Raw genomic sequence first — 14,335 nt, forward strand, 5'->3', positions numbered from 1 at the left:
GTCGCTTTGTTTTTACACAGTTGAATGTGTGTGTGGGAGCTGTGGTGGGGGAAATGTGGGGACACTGGTTCTCGTTGTAGTCACGCGCGACTTCATATCTATTCTCTTTCTATGATCTGAGGAACTATGTTTTATTCGTGCAGTGCCGAATGTGAGTTGCATCCTTTACATTTGAAAATTTCGACGGGTTTACTTCATGTATAAGTAGCCTAAATTAATTAGAGCAGTCGCCCGGTAAGCAAATGGTTCGATTCCCACCTTAGGCAAATCGAGTGTGCTCACTCTCGTTCCAATGTAACTTCAAAATCAGAATGCCTGTTTCTTTGATAGAGTATGCCATGAACCAGGTTAATAACCAGTTTCTTTTGTAGGTGGCAAGAAGAGACGAGCACACGTCTCTCGCAGTGGACGGGGCGACCCAGAGCAAAGTGTCCCGCGGCAAAGAGTTCGTTTTCGGCAAGTTCACCACCAACTCCGACGTCTTCGTGGGCGGCATACCACCTTCGTGAGTACTTTTGAATGTTTTTAATGATAAAAGGTGGAGGATAATTGCGTTGGAGAGAAGGCAGTCGCGTTTATGGAAAAAACAATTCGAAAATAATTCGGACTACATGTGAAATGAAAAAGAAAACTATTTTTTTAGTGCACGACTCGTAATTTCATACTACACATGATATTACAGCGCGACAGTGGCAATAATAACGTGAATACGCTACTGCCGCGCTGCTGTCGCGTCTCTGACGCCCTAATGTGAAAAGGCGGTCTTAAACTATTAAGTACTGGATCGTTCTATCTCAGTTTACTATGTTAAAGTTAATCATTAAGAAACCCCCTATCGTTACGACTGAGCTGCAGTTTGCAAGTAATCATTACCAACATGAAAAACATACTCTGTTGCGTTTAATATTTCAGCCCGTTTATTTTAGTTGAAGATATTTTTTTCACTACATATAACTCAGTCGCAGTCCGCAGTCCTGGTTTCGGTTCAGCCTTGGCGTTTAATTTGAAGTATTTTTAACTCTGACATTACGGAACACCATCCTTTGCGTATAAACAACAAAGAAAACTCTCCTTTTTATGAGGACCAATTAATTTAAGTCAAGATACCCTCTATCCTCGTGCCCTCTCTTTCTGTTCTCTAAAAAGGCTTTCAGATGATAACAATAACATATAGAATTGCGGCTTAAAAAGAACCTTTTGAGGTAAAATAAGCATTGTCCCATCCTATTCCATTAAAATCAAATTGGGCGATTTATTGGAAAAAGCTGTTCTAATAGAATTTACAATTATCTGTAGTCTAAATATAATTAATTATTATCTAGATAACACAGTATTCACGTACTTTCATTTTAATTTCACAAAGGTATTTGAAAGGCTTCTTAGGTAATGTAAAGTTCAAATGAGACCGTATACTAACTTCATTTGAATGAAAAACATTTTGAAGAGTTGTAGCATAATTTTCAGGTATTTTACTTGTGTTAAAACTGAAATTGGTAAAAGTTCTGAGAACTACTCGTAGTAACGTTAATGTTTTTTAACAAAGAAAATAATATAGTAAAGAAATATTATTTTATTTAAACACTTTTTCTTAAAACACAAGGTACACGATCTCATTTAATATTAACGTACATGAAATTCTTTATTGTTTTCAGTGTAAAATATCTTACAGATCATTTCTTTTAAATTCTCATTTTTCTTTCATACCAATTATTTTCTAGTTAATCTTCACGAACTGAAATCCCAAACTAATTAAAGCTAAACATTTATATACCAAAACCAAAACTAACTATTCCCTGCAAAGTTAGAAACGTTCATTTTGCACTAAGTCACACTGTGCCGCTGTTTTCTTAACAATTACACTAACTCAGAGCTCGTATTTTAGTATTGGATGGTACGTGAACTAAGTCCTAATTAGGTAAGCCCGTATTAAATCCTGGACTAGTGCGGGGTTAGGGCTAGTTCAGACTATGAATGTTAGAAATTGTCACATTTACCCTGTAGTAGAAGAACAAAACAAAGTTAGAGAGAGATTAGCAAAGTGTTCATCAGAAGTTGGGCAAAGTAAGAAGCTAGAGTCTAGCTAGACTGAGCTGCGTAAACAGACCACGAGAGATGAAACTGGGGTGAGGTTAGATAGATAGATAGATAGATAGTCATTTATTGTCAAAACTGTGCATACATTGTTGTTACATGGATGTTAAATAACACAGGAACCGACAGTTTGCCCATTTCGGACGTACAATATAGGTAAAGAGAATAATATAATTTACAATGTTACTTAAGTGGGTTGTCCATATTTTAGAATTTCAACAATGATTAAAATATTCTTCTAAACTATAAAAACATTTCATTATTACCTTCTTATTTTTAAAATAACTATAATAATAGTATTATCTTAGTCTGTTTTTAGCAAACATGTCTCTATATTGAAATTTTTAGTGCGTGACTTTTCCATACTCATGTAGAGACAATGTTATTGCACCCTGTGTTCATGTTCTAAAATACATTACGTATTCTTGCATTTTTATGAAACGAATAAAAAATATTCGACTTTCAGGTAGGTAATGTTTTAATTAAAATGCATCTGTTTCGAATGATACCATCATCATTCAATTTTGGTGAATTTTATGATAAATCCAGAGCTGTGCATGATATTATGAATTATTATAACTTAAGGTGAGCAGCATGAGTGTGCACTCAGCTTTACTCTGTAAGTTTGTGGTAATTAAGTCAAGGTTAATTATGTTGCTTCGGTGGGGTTAACTGCGGAGTTAACGCAGTAACAGTTGCTCGCTGGCTCGAAATGCCCGCGCTAGGACCTTGTCAATGGGCAGGTACTAATTAAGATTTCGCACCTTCGGTAGAACAAGGGCACAATTGCACTTTTTGCAATTTTACAGGAGAGCTATTAATTATTAGCTACACATTTTTAAAGTATTTCTGCATACTTAACTCATTTCTGCAATCTTTGACAATTGTGCCCTTGTTCTACCGAAGGTGCGATTTGATTTACCTAATATACCCAGACTCCTACAATCAATGTATTAGTATACTCACATTTTGATTAAAGAATTTGGTATGAGATTAATTTTTATGACAAAATATTCACTAATGAAATCAATACAATATTACTACAATAGGATCTTTTAAGAGGCAGGTAGATATCGTTATGTGTTTTGTCTGTACTCGCTTTGGTTAAAACAATATATTGGTATTTTTGACTGAATTATTATGTTTTTTAGGAGTTCAGTTACAAAGCTATTGCCAAATTTTGGTTTTCACATATTATTATTGTTTAAAAACGAGAATGTAATATAAATTATTTTTGTAATTCCAATTCCTGTCTCCAACATAACTCAGGTTTGAATCACTAACCAAAAATAGACTCTGCTCCTATGAAACAAGATTAAAAAAGCCTTGGCGTACAAAACGGCAAGGTTTCATAAAACCTTTAATGCGCTAACATGAAAAACGTGTTATGTTTTTAATTAGAGCGCCCAAAATCGTAAAAACGAGCAGTCAAAATGGTCATAAAAGGTCAAAATTAAGGCGTAGGCAATAACTAATAGGTATTACGACTTGCTTATTCAGGGTGGAATTTTGTAATGCCACCTGGAGGGAAAGTACCCTTAATACTGTAGATAGAAAATTTTACGCAAAGAAAACATTCCTTTATTTTTGAAAAGAAAGAGAACTGCATTCAAAGATTTTCAAAAATTTGCTTCCTACACTCGAGAATCGAATCAACTAAAATCTGTTAAAAATTACACCCTGTATTGTAAGCTTTCTGCGAAATCTTTCTTAAGAGTAGAATAGAAATAACTCACAAATACCAAACTTTGTAGTTAGTTAGATTGTGCTAGAAGTTGGTAGAGATGCTCAATATTCAACTAATTTTAAGGGAATTTTACTTATTTAAGACTGTAGGTTGTTTTACTTGATGTACCTTTGTTAATATTCATAAACCTTTAAAAGCGATGGATAGAAACTTGCGGTTTACCGCAACTTCTTCATGTTTGTTCGTGACGTAAAACTTGCATACTGTTTGGTAATGGGGGCCGAATCCATCCATTCTAGTTCACAGATTATTATCTGAGATCATAATAGCTATACATGTCATATTAAACAGTGAAACCACCACTGTTACTGTTACCAACAACGCGGCCAATTGCAATTTCTTCATCACTTGTTTTAAGAAGAATGTGACTTAACATTTGGTTACTGATTACTACTTGGTGTACAGGGGCCGAAACCATATTCACATTCTAAACCATAAGATCATGAATGTTGCGTTTTGTCAAACCTCTTCATATGCAATAATGGCTATACATATTGAACAATCAAACCACCACTGTTAATAAGGGCCTGTTGGCAAGGCAGACAGAGCCACCAATCAACGCTAAGCCGTTCTGATGGCCTGGTGGGAGCCTGAGCGCCCCATTAATTTGGGGGCTCCGACCTGCACTGAGGTGCTAATGGGGTGACAAAGCTTTCTATTATAAAGGAGACTGCGATTCAATAACGGTGGCGAACACATTTGTTTTGATGGCTAGTCTTTTTTATATGATACTAGCTTTTGCCCGCGGCTTCACCCGCGTGAAATTTAGTTTGTCACAGATCGTCATAAATAATAGCATATATGTTATTATGGGTTATAAACAATAATACTGTAAAGTTTCATCAAAATCCGTTCAGTAGTTTTTACGTGAAAAAGTAACAAACATCCAGACATCCACACAAACTTTCGCATTCATAATACGAGTATTAGTAGGATTCCATGTTTGATCGAGCTTGAAAGTTTATAGCAGTTTTTATCCAATGGGTTTTGGAATAACATAAAGCATACTACATACATACATATATACATACATTTTAAAGGATAAGTGCGTTTTTTCGTTTGTCTTGTTTTAATGAGGCGGTAGATATTTAAAAATATGTGAAGTTGTCTAAATCCAAAATGATCTAACAGCGAGATTCTCTAAAACCTCATCCGATTCTCGAGGCCAATTTTGGTAAAAACTAAAACTATATACCATGTACTAAAATACTGTCCTCACGCTTTTTTATGTAGGGTAATTCCAGGATACATGCCCCAGTGGGATAGGTGCCGCGATTTTAAGTACACTATGTTACAAGCAACTTAGCCTAAAGTTATAGTACGTATAATAGAAAGGGACCTCCCCGTACCACTTTTCGCCTCGCAAACCATCAAAGAGTGCGTTCGTTTAGCCAGTGAGAGCAAAAATCTTCCGCGGCCAAACCTTAGCGAGCGTCGAAATAAAATTGGTAAGTATCTTTTAATGGATAATTTTTTTGTCAGCTGTAAAATGAAGCAGATTTTTATATAATTTGATAGACTATCTTATAAATTAGACGGGATAGCTATGTTTAATTCGATTTTTAGTGTTATTGTATTTTTTATTAAAAAAGGCACCTATCCTATGCTAAAAGGATAGTTGCCCAATTTTTTTTGGGGATAGATGCCCTTAGGGTCATGTCCCATGCACCTAGGGGCATCTATCCTAACCTGATCTTTTTGTCACAAGTAGCAAGTAAGAAGAAAAAAAGAATGTAGTACGGCTAACCTTAGGAAAGTAATAAATAGGGTGCCTTTCTGATCGAATTACCTTTTTACCCGACTTCGGTGGATGTACTATGTACTATTTTTAATAAAAAATATTAAATTTAATTTTTAATACATTTAATAACAAACAATCTTAAATAATAATACTTGGCTTGTTTGATTTCAAAATGCATTTGATCCTTAGAATTCAAAAACTGTATTAACGAGTCATCTATCCCTGCATCAGGCATCTATCCTTTGAAGCAATCATGCAGTGAGTCTTCTATCCCCCACATTAGGCGTCTATCCCACTTTTTAGAGGTCAATTAAAATGGTATTTACTCAGAATCGGTATAACTTAAACTAAAATAATCATAGTAATATCATAGACGAAAGACCAAAATTTACAGATACTAAGGTCAAATTGTTGATAAAAACTTACTTACTGAGTTACAGAGCTGTTTCAAAAAGTGGGGCATCTATCCTGGACTTACCCTATCTACTCCTGCGAAATGATACTAGTATCTATGACCGAGTGAGTAGGTAATGAACCAAGTAATAATTTTTGATAAAGGTACGGCAAATCTCGAAGTATCTGATACCTTGTTGTTTGACGGCTACCTAGTATCCTAACAGACTAGACACGGTCCGGTGTGCCCGGGCAAAATTGTCTTGCCTGATCCGGGATATCCGGGCAATGAGTGGCGGCCGCGCTGATGCAATATCGCCGTCTGATTGGGTCCGATTGGAAACGAACTGGGATTGTATGGAAATACTGTGTGTTCTGAAAGCATTGGTTATTGCTTTCACACTTATTGCGGTTTTAGGGATAGAAATTGCTACCTAATTGGACCAATCAGTTAATAAAAGCGCCGGTACAACTTCATGATAATTAATGCAGTAGTTAGTGTTTTTTGTGAATCTTTACACCGCGCTGTAAGGTCCCAAACAAATAAATTCTTTAATAATCACACAGGTAGTACTCACGTCACTGTACCGTGTACCGTGTACTGTACAGTAGTACAGTGCAGGGATCGAAGCCATGACTTCTGTTGTAGTAGTCGATCGGTCTTCATTATAGGTTTCATTATAATAAGCAATAATTGATTGTGCCAAGGTGAGATGAAGGGCAACTTTGCTGTTTTTAAAATCAATGAACCCCAGTAATGACGTCATTTATAAAGACAGGTCAACCCTTCTGCAGGACAGCACATCAATCAACCACAAAGTGATGATTCTCACATAATTTTGAACCATATACCAAGGCCATAAAGTTCAAAATTCGTTGTGTAAATTCGCTTTTTTTAGTAAGTTGATGTGCCATCCGCGGTACCTTGTCACGCGCGTTTTTATTGATATTCCAGACGGCCCCGGGACGCAGCCGGCTATTTGGACTGGCATACGTGCGCTGTGTCCCAATCCGGCGGTGTACTTAATCTGAAAAATGGCGGCCGTTACAAAATCAAGTGATCGGATATATTCAAGGAATAATGCCAGGGACAAAGTCGGCACTTTTTTAGAGCTACAAAGCTCCTAGGTATTTAAGTTGGTTTAGATGTCACATTTTTCTCGCGCATTACGTGAAATGTATGAACCTCTTGTATCTCTAAGGCTTGATTTCCTCCTACACTGACGTCGGTCGCGTACATCGGTCGAGCGTACGAATAAACACAATGTTCTATGAAGCACCGCACTGCAACGCCGTCGCCAGCGGCAGATGATTACATAGAAATAGTGTGTAATCGTGCGCGCCGCTGACGTCGGTCACCGATGTCAGCCTAAAAGGAAATCAAGCCTAAAGCTTCAATCACACCAACGCGTGCAGATTGCCATCGCCGGAACGATAAAGGCCAATGACAGAACGAACTGTCATGGGTCGCGCGACCTGTCATTGGCCTATGATCGCGCCGTGATCGCGCCGGCGATGGCGATCTGCACGCGTCGGTGTGATTGAAGCAATAATAGTCGTGCGATTCGAAACGCGCGAGTAAAACGCATTATTTGAACCAGTTCTGACACTATTACAATAGCCACTTAGTTCGCAGTAGAGTCAATTAAAGTTTTGATCAAAAACATAAAACTAATCTACGTGTAGAATTAGCTTAATGACAGTTTGCTTGTTAAGTGGTAGCATAAAAAATGAAACTATTTGGAAATGTCTAATTTTCCAGTCAGCCACAAAGTGTTGCAAAGCAAATAAATAATAATTATCGGTTAGCGTGTTTCCCTGTGTGGTTTAAACTGATAACTTTGACTTTGTGTTCATGTTATTCCTATGTGTTTTCAGATTGATATGAATATGATAGAAGCTCGTTAAAAGACTCTTAGGCTGGGTTGCACCATCTTACTTTAACTTTGAAAAACGTCAAAAATATGTCAAACTCCATACAAAAAACCCCGGTTATCGTTATAGTTACGGTCAAATTTAGGTGGTGCAACTCNAAATAGATTTCTTGGTAAATATATTTCTCAAAAATTTTTGACATTCATTCATCATATTCATCATATTCATCATACATTTGCCTTCTATCAGCATTATATCTAACGGGGGTAAAACGAGGTCCACGCGTACAAAGTCGCGGGCAGCCGCTAGTACGTACGATCATAAATTCTGACAAACTTTGCGTTTTCTCAAACCTCTTCTTATGCAATAATGGCTATACATTGAACAATCAAACCACCACTGTTAATAAGGCCCTGTTGGCAAGGCAGACAGAGCCACCAATCAACGCTAAGCCGTTCTGATGGCCTGGTGGGAGCCTGAGCGCCCCATTAATTTGGGGGCTCCGACCTGCACTGAGGTGCTAATGGGGTGACAAAGCTTTCTATTATAAAGGAGAATGCGATTCAATAACGGTGGCGAACACATTTGTTTTGATGGCTAGTCTTTTTTATATGATACTAGCTTTTGCCCGCGGCTTCACCCGCGTGAAATTTAGTTTGTCACAGATCGTCATAAATAATAGCATATATGTTATTATGGGTTATAAACAATAATACTGTAAAGTTTCATCAAAATCCGTTCAGTAGTTTTTACGTGAAAAAGTAACAAACATCCAGACATCCACACAAACTTTCGCATTTATAATATTAGTAGGATTCCATGTTTGATCGAGCTTGAAAGTTTATAGCAGTTTTTATCCAATGGGTTTTGGAATAACATAAAGCATACTACATACATACATATATACATACATTTTGAAGGATAAGTGCGTTTTTTCATTTGTCTTGTTTTAATGAGGCGGTAGATATTTAAAAATATGTGAAGTTGTCTAAATCCAAAATGATCTAACAGCGAGATTCTCTAAAACCTCTTCCGATTCTCGAGGCCAATTTTGGTAAAAACTAAAACAATATAGGTACCATGTACTAAAATACTGTCCTGACGCTTTTATGTATTTACTCCTGCGAAATGATACTAGTATCTATGACCGAGTGAGTAGGTAATGAACCAAGTAATTATTTTTGATAAAGGTACGGCAAATCTCGAAGTATCTGATACCTTGTTGTTTGACGGCTACCTAGTATCCTATCAGACTAGACACGGTCCGGTGTACCCGGGCAAAATTGTCTTGCCTGATCCGGGATATCCGGGCAATGAGTGGCGGCCGCGCTGATGCAATATCGCCGTCTGATTGGGTCCGATTGGAAACGAACTGGGATTGTACGGAAATACTATGTGTTCTGAAAGCATTGGTTATTGCTTTCACACTTATTGCGGTTTTAGGGATAGAAATTGCTACCTAATTTGACCCAATAAGTTAATAATAGCGCCGGCACAACTTCATGATAATGAATACAGTAGAAATTTTTGTGAATCTGTGCTATAAGGTCCCAAACAAATAAAATAATCACATAAGTAGTACTCACGTCACTGTACCATACAGTGCGGGGATTGAAGCCATGACCTTTATAGTAGTCAATCGGTCTTCAATATAGGTTTCATTATAATAAGCAGTTGATTGTGCCAAGGTGAGATGAAGGGTAACTTTGTTTTTAATAATCAATGAACCTTTCAGTAATGACGTTATTTATAAAGATAGGTCCCTACTGCAGGACAGCACATCAATCAACCACAAAGTGATGATCCTCGAATAATTTTGAACCATATGCCAAAGCCATAAACTTCAAAATCCGCTGTGTAAATTCGCTTTTTTTAGTAAGTTGATGTGCCATCGGCGGTACCTTGTCACGCGCGTTTTTATTGATATTCCAGACGGCCCCGGGACGCAGCCGGCTATTTGGACTGGCATACGTGCGCTGTGTCCCAATCCGGCGGTGTACTTAATCTGAAAAATGGCGGCCGTTACAAAATCAAGTGATCGGATATATTCAAGGAATAATGCCAGGGACAAAGTCGACACTTTTTTTAAAGATACCTACTCGTTTTAAGCTCCTAGGTATTTACTTTAATATTTAATGCTGGTCCAGATGATGCGTTTTTACTTGCGCGTTACGATTCGCGAAGGAAAAACACGCAACTGTTTTTGGACTTTTGAAAGAACCTTTTGTATCTCATGCGTGCGATTCGTGACGCGCGAGTAAAACGCGTCATTTGGACCAGTTCTGAACTTCTGACACTATTACAATAGCGACTTAGTTCGCAGTAGAGTCAATTAAAGTTTTGATTACAAACATAAAACCAATACGTGGAGAATTAGCTTAATGACAGTTTTACTCGTTTAATGGTAGCATAAAAAATGAAACTATTTGGAAATGTCTAATTTTCCAGTCAGCCACAAAGTGTTGTAAAGCAAATATATAATAATTATCGGTTAGCGTGTTTCCCTGTGTGGTTTAAACTGCTAACTTTGACTTTGTGTTCATGTTATTTATGTATTTTCTGATTGATATGAATATGATAGAAGATCGTTAAAGACTCAAATGATACAAATAATTAAGTGATGAGTTTTCTCATGTCATCTAGAGATATTTTATGACATCACTTCTAACAAATACCTAAAGTCTGAAACCTGAGTTGTCACCGCACAGAATAGAAGAAGAAAACCAGTTTCAAAAGCATCTCTGACCTTCTATCTATAGAATTAGATCACTCATGGGATTCCATGACTCATGATGCATGTCTCGATTTTTAGGGTATTTCAAAAATCCTTCGTCATAGTTAATATCATTTACTTTGTACAAGTTTTTTCATGTTACACAATAAAATAAAGGACAATTTACCTATGTGAAAATGTCGACAAATCATTTTCCTTTGAACTTATCAAAAGACCAAAAGCCAAATTGTGTTAATACTATTTCGTCTTTGTACGTACGTTTTATAATTACAATGATTATAACTTTAAAGGTCACTCGACAGAAGCGCGGTTGCAAAACTTTTAACNAAAGTTAAGGTCAAAGTTAGGTGGTGCAACTTACCCTAAGTTGTCACTGCACACTATAGAAAAAGAAAACCAGTTTTCTCGAGTTTTGGAAAATTCCAATTTAATAGTATCACTCATGGGGTTCCACTACTCGTACCGATGCTTGTCTCGATTTTCAGGGTATTTTAAAAAACCTTCATGATATTTAATATTATTTACAATCTAGAAGATTTTTCATGATACACCTGATGTCCTTTGTTTTATTACAAAGGGCAATTTAATTTACCTATGTGAAAATGTCGACAAATTATTTTCCTTTGAACTTATCAAAAAAGCAAAAGCCAAATGTTAATACTATTTCGTCTTTGTACGTACGTTTCATAATTACAATGATTATAACTTTAAAGGTCACTCGACAGAAGCGCGGTTGCGAAACTTTTAACTTCATTTCCCGTATAATTACTTTGAATTCTTTTTTACTTTGCACCAAACATCAAGTAATAATTCCACCGATTTATATTTGGACTTTGTGGACATGGTATAAAGTTTATATTAGCTTGCAATGGTCAAAGTTTTGTGTTGCCAGGTGCGTGATTATGTATTTTGAACGTGGCTATACTTGGAACTACCGTGTTGCCAGTTACTTCCCAATTATGATCGAGTGGGGCCGTAATAGGTCGATTATGGCTACTAATAGTGTCATATTTCAATAACTATTGTGATAATCTACTCGTAAAAGGAATCTATTACGATGTATTTCATGTAGTGTGTTTGATTTTTCTTCCATTAAATAGGTAAATATAGAAATTGTGAAAAATTACTACCTACGTTTAGATGAGTCTCAATTTGTTTACTTAATTTTATTAGAAAGAAAGAAAGAAAGTATTTATTTGATGCGAGTAATTAGATGACGAATTTTAAAGTCATGCTACAATACTCCAGTAAAAAGTATGACAATTTCGTAGTAGGTATCATCTACGACGTAGCATGTAGCAGCTAAAAGGTTTTGCTACAACCGTAGCGCTCGTAGAAGATCTCGCTACGGCGTAGCACATATTTCGTAGCTGGCGTTACGGCTTCCGATAGCCTGCGCTTGGTAATCGTTATAAAATACTGTCACTGCATTTTAGTGGTTAAAACTGAAACGGGCTATTCTCGGGTAATAAACAAACACATTCTAAATCTAAATATAAAAAAGGAAATATATACTGTCGCTGCATTGTGGTTAAAACTATGAAACGGGCTATTCTCGGGTAATAAACAAACACATTCTAAATCTAAATATAAAAAAGGAGAAACTGACTGACTGACAGACTAACGCACAGCCTAAACGGCTAAACGTAGGCACTTGAAATTTGGAAGGGACGTAGCTTAGGTACCGTACAGGTGCACTAAGAAAGGAATTCCCGAAATTCCCACGGGAACGGGAAATAGCAGTAAAATCTTTTTGTATGAAAAATCTAAACCACTTAAGTTAGACGCTTGAAATTTGGCATGCAGGTACGTTAGTAAACTTAAAGCTTAGTTACAACAGGATATTGCAAAATTCCCACGGAAACGGGAGTTGGCGGGAAAAAACATTTGTATGAAAAAATCTAAACCGCGTAAGATAGATGAAGGGGGTAAAACGGGATCCACGCGTACGAAGTCGCGGGCGGCCGCTAGTTGAATTATAACATGCTAGTTTTAAGGTCGTAAATTACTTTAATGCTATAAACTACGTATATGAAAAAGACATGATTATAAAAATGTTACATGAATTCGTATCTTCACGTTATCGTTGAGTGTTTATATCATTAACAAAAGTATGTTAGCATTGATGGATAGCCGCCGATAAAATGTAAAGGATAATGTAGGCCACTCCATTAGTAGTATCAGTGCTGTATTTCGGTTGTATTATCGAGGCCGATCCCATTTCACTGGTTTCAGACAAAAAGTAAATAGGTTTATAACCTTCTCTGTTTGCGTAGACACATAAAAGCTAGATTTATTTATGCGAGCCTAGTACTAAGCTTGAACTATTTTTACATGTCCTAGAATACCGGTAAAAATATTTGTATTTCACTACACGCTTATTGGGTTACCTTATGCTTACATAATGTAAGCCGAAACATACAATTACCTACATTTATTTATTCAATAGTTCGTTGTTCGTGCACACAAATAATTAATATGTACATCAATGTATTAAATTTAATGCCTTTGTGAATATCAAAATTAAGTACAATTTGAAAAGGCCTCTTACCAATATCTTTCTGGGCCTTACTAGAGCTTGGAGATAAGCAAATACTAAGAAAAATTAGAATACGTTTACAAAAAGTTAATTATACCACAAGATTGGGTATCATCTGGGAATCGAGCCCAATTACCCAGCAGTCTAGTAATCTTATCCCCTGCCCTAAATTACGAAATCTTAATTAATCTTGATAATTATGAAGCACTAAGCGTTATCAGTTGTATCGGCCCCCGCGGGATAACTGGGACGCGTATTGTCTCCGGCTCAAGGTATTTATTATTGTGAGTTACCGAGCCCGCGTGATCCCGGCCTGCATTGCATCTGGAACACGTGTAAAAAGAAGGACCTAAAAGGTACTTTAAATACAGGGTATCCCAAAAAGTAGTGTCAAGCCGAAGCGTAGAGCATCACTAGGGCTATCTAAATCACCCCAACGTATGTTCCGCGATTTTTGATGATTTTCGAGTTATGGTTGTTTTAAATTTCTGTGCTTAGGCACTTTTTTGGTCACTGTGAATAGTCAAGTTACATGCCTGTTATTTTTTTTTATTTAATATTAGATGAATACTAGGCCTAGCTGATTTAGAAGTATTTACATCCATAACACGAATGTAAACTAAAAACGTTATAAATAATGTGTTGTACAAAAATCATGACTCTAAAAGGTGATTCGGGTAGCCCTAGTGGTGCTCTACCTCTGGGCTTCGGCTTGACACTACTATTTGGGACACCCTGTATAAAGTAAGTACCTCTTCTGAGAATCGAACACAGTTACCTCACAATCCAGCAGACTAGGTACCAAAGATCTTATCTCCGGCCCTAAATTACGAAATCTTAATTAATCTTGATAATTATGAAGCACTAAGCGTTATCAGTTGTATCCGCCCCCGCGGGATAACTGGGACGCGTATTGTCTCCGGGTCAAGGTATTTATTATTGTGAGTTACCGAGCCCGCGTGATCCCGGTCTACATTGCATCCGGAACACGTGTAAAAAGAAGGACCTAAAAGGTACTTTAAATACAGGGTATCCCAAAAAGTAGTGTCAAGCCGAAGCGTGGCTAACTAGGGCTAACCAAATCACCCCCATGTATGTTCCGCGATTTTTGATGATTTTCGAGTTATGGTTGTTTAAAATTTCTGTGCTTAGGCACTTTTTTGGTCACTGTGGCGCGAAAAGTCAAGTTACATGCCTGATTTTTTTTATTATTAG

General features: G+C 36.8%; 1 protein-coding gene across 1 annotated transcript in view; it reads left to right on the top strand.

Moving 5' to 3' along the window:
- LOC114364917 (neurexin-2-like) overlaps positions 1-14,335 on the top strand; it is a 144,164-nt gene that overhangs the window by 34,942 nt on the left and 94,887 nt on the right. Inside the window, exon 3 of the mRNA XM_028321275.1 lies at positions 372-505. Coding sequence (XP_028177076.1) covers positions 372-505 — 134 coding nt within the window. The remainder of the gene's footprint in view (positions 1-371; positions 506-14,335) is intronic.

This window comes from Ostrinia furnacalis, unplaced genomic scaffold (genome assembly GCF_004193835.3).
Source record: "Ostrinia furnacalis isolate ACB-3 unplaced genomic scaffold, ASM419383v2 OfSCF7487, whole genome shotgun sequence".
Lineage (NCBI taxonomy): Eukaryota > Metazoa > Arthropoda > Insecta > Lepidoptera > Crambidae > Ostrinia > Ostrinia furnacalis.